This window comes from Mustela nigripes, chromosome 7 (genome assembly GCF_022355385.1).
Source record: "Mustela nigripes isolate SB6536 chromosome 7, MUSNIG.SB6536, whole genome shotgun sequence".
Lineage (NCBI taxonomy): Eukaryota > Metazoa > Chordata > Mammalia > Carnivora > Mustelidae > Mustela > Mustela nigripes.
The window spans coordinates 50,380,989-50,385,673 of record NC_081563.1 but is presented as its reverse complement, the minus strand read 5'-3'; the positions used below and the strand labels follow the sequence as shown (position 1 = coordinate 50,385,673).

The 4,685-nt window shown below is 55.7% G+C and overlaps 1 protein-coding gene across 2 annotated transcripts; it reads right to left on the bottom strand.

Annotated features, from left to right (window-relative positions):
• Positions 1 to 1,419: 1,419 nt before the first annotated feature.
• Positions 1,420 to 4,077, bottom strand: NAT8 (N-acetyltransferase 8 (putative)). 2 transcript variants are annotated; one of them, XM_059407765.1, is made up of 2 exons: positions 3,715 to 4,077; positions 1,420 to 2,394 (listed from the first exon to the last, which is right to left on the bottom strand). In XM_059407765.1, exon 2 carries the CDS (start codon positions 2,333 to 2,335, stop codon positions 1,649 to 1,651), a length of 687 nt encoding a protein of 228 aa, XP_059263748.1. In that variant the 5' UTR covers positions 2,336 to 2,394; positions 3,715 to 4,077; the 3' UTR covers positions 1,420 to 1,648. The 2 variants fall into 2 exon arrangements, with proteins under 2 accessions (XP_059263748.1, XP_059263747.1); XM_059407764.1 differs by having other exon boundaries at positions 3,728 to 4,077.
• Between the last annotated feature and the right edge of the window lie 608 nt (positions 4,078 to 4,685).

Genomic DNA, 4,685 nt, shown 5'->3' with positions numbered 1-4,685 from the left:
ACCAATTAATTGTCACTTAAGAAAACTTTCAAAGCATCAAGACCTCTGTGGGCCTTCCCCATCTCTAGCACAAACTGGAGCCCACTTGGGAATTCCTCCTGAGAGGCCATCTGGGCCGAGGACAGTTGGTGGGAACCTCCTCTTCCTCTACCTCTCAGAGAGGCTGGGCCCAAAGCCCTGCCATTAACTAGAAGCTGGAGCTGGGAGGAAACAGAAACTTCATTTTAAAAATGAAGTGAGGTGGGGGTGGGGCACAGTGTAACAGGAGATTTAGATGGCTCAGTCTTCTGAGAAGCATGCAGGAAAGGTACAAAAGCTGCAGGCATGGAAGAGGTAGAGTGCCTGGTAGAAGGGATGGTGGGTCACCCAAAGTTAGGGAGAAAAGAGACCCAATGGAGGGCAGCAGAGTTGTGGCCCACGGTCTTGGGTAACAAGATGTTTGCAGTCATCCTATGCATTTGATGAAAGGTCCTCATTTAGGGGAAATGTGCCAGCAGCAATGCCAATTGGCAGGTTTGGGCCTGGTTTGAGACTTGACTGATCCTTCACAGGAGAGAAGCTATGAGCAGGCATACTGCCAAGATAGGAGTATATCACAAGACCCAGACTGAAAGGGTGTGCCTGAACTTCCTGGGTCTTCCTGGGACTCGGCCTCTGGGTCAGGAGACCTGGTGCCTGTGGTGACCTGACCGGACAAGGTGCACAGTGGGGCACACACCACACTGCCACTGTATCACTTAGGGACAAAAAGGTCAGGGCTGAGGTTTCTGTAAAAATCTGGAGTCTCTGAGCACTGGGACAAGAGGCAGGGTGCCAGGTGTTGCAAGTCTGCGAAACTCATCAATCCCATATCCTCTTCCCAGACACACACATTCCCAGCCTCCCCTGAGGCATGTTAGGGCTCTGTGACTGGGACCTGGCCAGCGCGGTAGGGGCCACACCACTTCTAGGTCTAGCTGGCATTGAAATGCCACTCCCTGTCCCAGGCTGCCTTCCCTTTCAGCGGACACAGCGGATGGGGGCCAAAGCAGGCTGATGGCATTGCGGGCCCCAGTCCTTCTCCCAGGATTCTTCTTGCTCTCTTTCTTGGCACCCTTTGCTATGTGATTTCAGTTCCTCTCACTAAAGAGGCGGGGCCCATTTCTCTTCCTGAGTCTGGGATGTCAGCAGATGTGATACCCGAGGAGCTTGGAAAAGCATTTGCTTTTCTCTGCTTCACTTTTTGCTCCTCTGTAGTTACCTTAAAACCACCACTGAGTTCGCATGCTGGAAGATGAGCCATCCCGGTCGCCCTGTCCCTCCAGCTGACCCCACGATGATGTGTGAATTAGGTTGTAGGAGACCAAAGTGCTGCCAGACAAGTCCAGCCTAAATTGCTGGACAAGTGAACTAAAGAAATGTTTATTTGTGTGTATTTGTTTTATTCATTTGTTTTAATGCAGCCTTCCCGTGGAGCTAGATAAATCAAACAGCAGCCACCCCAAAAGACAGAAAGGAACAGAGCCCCCCACCACCATCCCCCTGGATCCCACGGAAGGAACAATAAGCTCTCACTGTGCCATCACACTGAGACTTTGGGGTTTGCTTGCTACCTCAGTAGAGCCGGCCCTCTCCTAAGCCACCAGGAAAAGGATCGTGAGCCACCTTCCTACTCATGTTCCCAAAAGGCCTGAGCAGAGGGCAGGCAGTAGACAAACGTAACCAAAGGAACAGCAAGTAGCCTCCAGCACAGGGGGGAGAACTGATGCAACTTCTGGAAGCCCATGCGCTGGTAGAGGGCCAAGGCTGAGTGCTGCAGCATACTGGTGGTGAGGACGACTTGGCTGTAGCCCTGGTTGCGCGCGAACTGGAGGACGGTCCTGACCAGGGCTTTTGCTATCCCCTGACCTCGGCGATCCAAGGCCACGCACAGGTGAAGCAGCTCCAACTGCTCCTTGTGCAGGGAGCGCTCCTTGACAGGCAGCGCTCCGACGATGCCCACCACCTGCCCCTCAGCCTCAGCCACCCAGAAGCAGGAGCCGGGCTCACTCAAGTAGGACTTGGTGATGTTGGACATGTCTGTGCGCAAACAGTTGGCTGTAAACTTGGTCCAGGGGTATTTGCAGAGGAATCTCAGAGCAGTGAGGAGGGTGGGGCTGGCTATGAGGGCCAGCAGCCAGGAGCCAGAGACCAGGAGGAGGCCGAGGGACACCCCAAGCAAGAGCATCAAGGTTCGGGGCAGCTTCAGGATGTGGCGGAAGGAGGCAGGGCCATACTCATCCAGTGCATGGAAGAACAAGTCCAGGACCTGTGTGCGGTCACTCTCCTGGTATTTGCGGATGTGGTAAGGAGCCATGGAGGACTGCCATGCCTGAACCTTAAAGTCCACAAGAGTGAGCGACCTTCCTGGCAGCCCTGGGGAAGAGAAAGGAAGCCAGATAAGTGCCCCATCTCTGCCACCTCCCGGAAGTGGGGGAGACACTGCTCCGGGGATTTCTGCTTTTGTCCTAGAGGATGTAGCAAACAGCCTACCCTTCCCCCCTTGACTGCAAATTTTTAGGCTACTGAGGTGGCATAAGAGTCAAACATCAGGGCACCTGGGTGGCTTGGTTTGTTAAGCATCTGCCTTCAGCTCAGGTCATGATCTCAGAATCCTGGATCGAGTCCCAGGTCAGGTTCCCCACTCAGCAGGGAGCCTGCTTCTCCTGCTACTCTCTCTCCCTCTGCCTCTCCCCGATGGTACTCTTTCTTCCAAATAAATAAATAAATAAATAAATAAATAAAATCTTAAAAAAAAAAAAAAAAAAAAAAAACAACATTAAAAAAGTCCCAGACTTGATACCCAGAGCAGGGTCCCAGGCTCCAGGCCTCTCTCAAGAAACTGTCTTTCAATCCTAGTCCTCTCACCTGCTACCACAACAGACTTTAACGTCCAGGGCCGTGTCAGGACCGCCTCTGCCCTCAGTCTCTGACTGGATTCCCAGGAGAGACTGTGCAGGGCTCCCTCCACCACCAGGAACCAGCCCCTTCCTGGATGGCCACCTGGTTGGCTGGCTTCTGCACACTGGAAGCCCCAGGATCAAGAGGATGGGCTATGATGCAACCTGAAGCCCATTCTCCACTGATCTCTTGATCGCCAGGGAATTAGCCTGCCAGGGGAAGCAGGGTCTGGAACATCTCAGGGAATCTTGCCCTGGCAGACGGCCTACATGTTCCTCCCTTGGTGGTTGGGGCCTGGAGCATCTCCCAGCTGGCCCCTCGATATGCCCTTGTGTCCACTTCTGGCCCCTTCTGGGACACAGCTTCTGGGAGCCTGGGGACTGCACCCCCGCCTTGTGCTGTCATTACAGGCTAGAGTCCAGACCCGTGGCTCAGCACGCAAGGTGCTCTCTCCCTGCCTAGCTCTACCTGGCCTGAGGGAAACTGATCGTTTGCAGTTCGCCGGCCTCATCTCACTAGGCTCCATCTTCATTCATTCGGTTGTTCAAGGTACTGTCGTGTACGCTGCCACGACTGCGTGCCTGACTGCCTCTTCAGCTCTAAACAACACTGACAAAGCCGGGGACAGCCACCGCTATGACGCGCCCCTGGTGTGTGCAGCTGTGAAATATTTTGCACTGAGAGCAACTAAAGCGGGGAAAAATTCAACAGAAAAGCCCTTCTCTGTGGCACACGTGTGCTGTCCAGGGGGTCGCTTCCGTCCTGGAAACGTGGCGGGCGCTTCTCCCCACGCACCCTCAAGGCCAACCTCTATTAATATTCTCCACTGCTCCTGAAGCCGGGCTCTCGTCCTCCTCAAGCTTGAGTGTTAAGCTTCATGGAACGCCCGTCTGGGCGAGGCGCCCTGTGGGCCGCCCGGCCGGAGCTGAGGGCCTGGCACACCCAGGTTTCCCGTGCCAGGGGCTCCTCAGCAGTGGTCGGCAATAGCGAGATCCGTGAGGCGCGCGGCGCGGCGCGTCGCGCAGAGGCACCTGCTGCCGCGGGGGTGACGGGAACTTGCGGGGGTGACGGGAACTTCCGGGGAGGACCCTCAGGGCGAGAGCGAAGGGAGAGGTAGATCGCGGGGAGGCTGAGGGGGAGAGGGCGTCCGGGGCTGAGGGGACTGAGGCGTGAAGGCCCTGAGGCAGGTCAAAGGCAAAGTGTTCGGGGGACAGGTGGCCAGCACGGCCAAGGGAGGGAGGGAGGGAGGGAGGGAGTGGTGAGGGCGGCTGGGGCCTGGGCATGCGGGGCCTATCGTCCCAGTTTGCGGAGTTTGGACTCTACTCCAAAAGCGACAGGAGGCCATCGATGGATATGCTTTTAACTGGGGAGTAACGTAGCGGTCTGTGTGTGCACGTGTGTGCCTGCCTCTGTGCACCTGTGCCTGCTCTGGCTCCATCTGGGGAGTGAATGGGAGGAGACCGTAGTGGAACCACATAGCCCCCACCCCCACAGGCTAGTGTCCCAGTCCAGGTGAAAAAAGAGCCCCCAGGTACAGATACGCAGGTTGCTCACTGTTCAAGAGCATTCGGGCAAGGAGGACTCATCGGAACAGAAATAGAGCCCTGCTCCACTCACCAAGCCGTGAGCCCTGACACAGACCTGAATCTGGCCAAAGGTGAAGGGGGAGCTTTTTCTTATTTGCTCAAAGGCGGCACTGCCCACTGGACTGTGCATTCAGTGGACTGCTGTCTGTATTCACTAAGGAGCTACGTGGGCTAACAGAG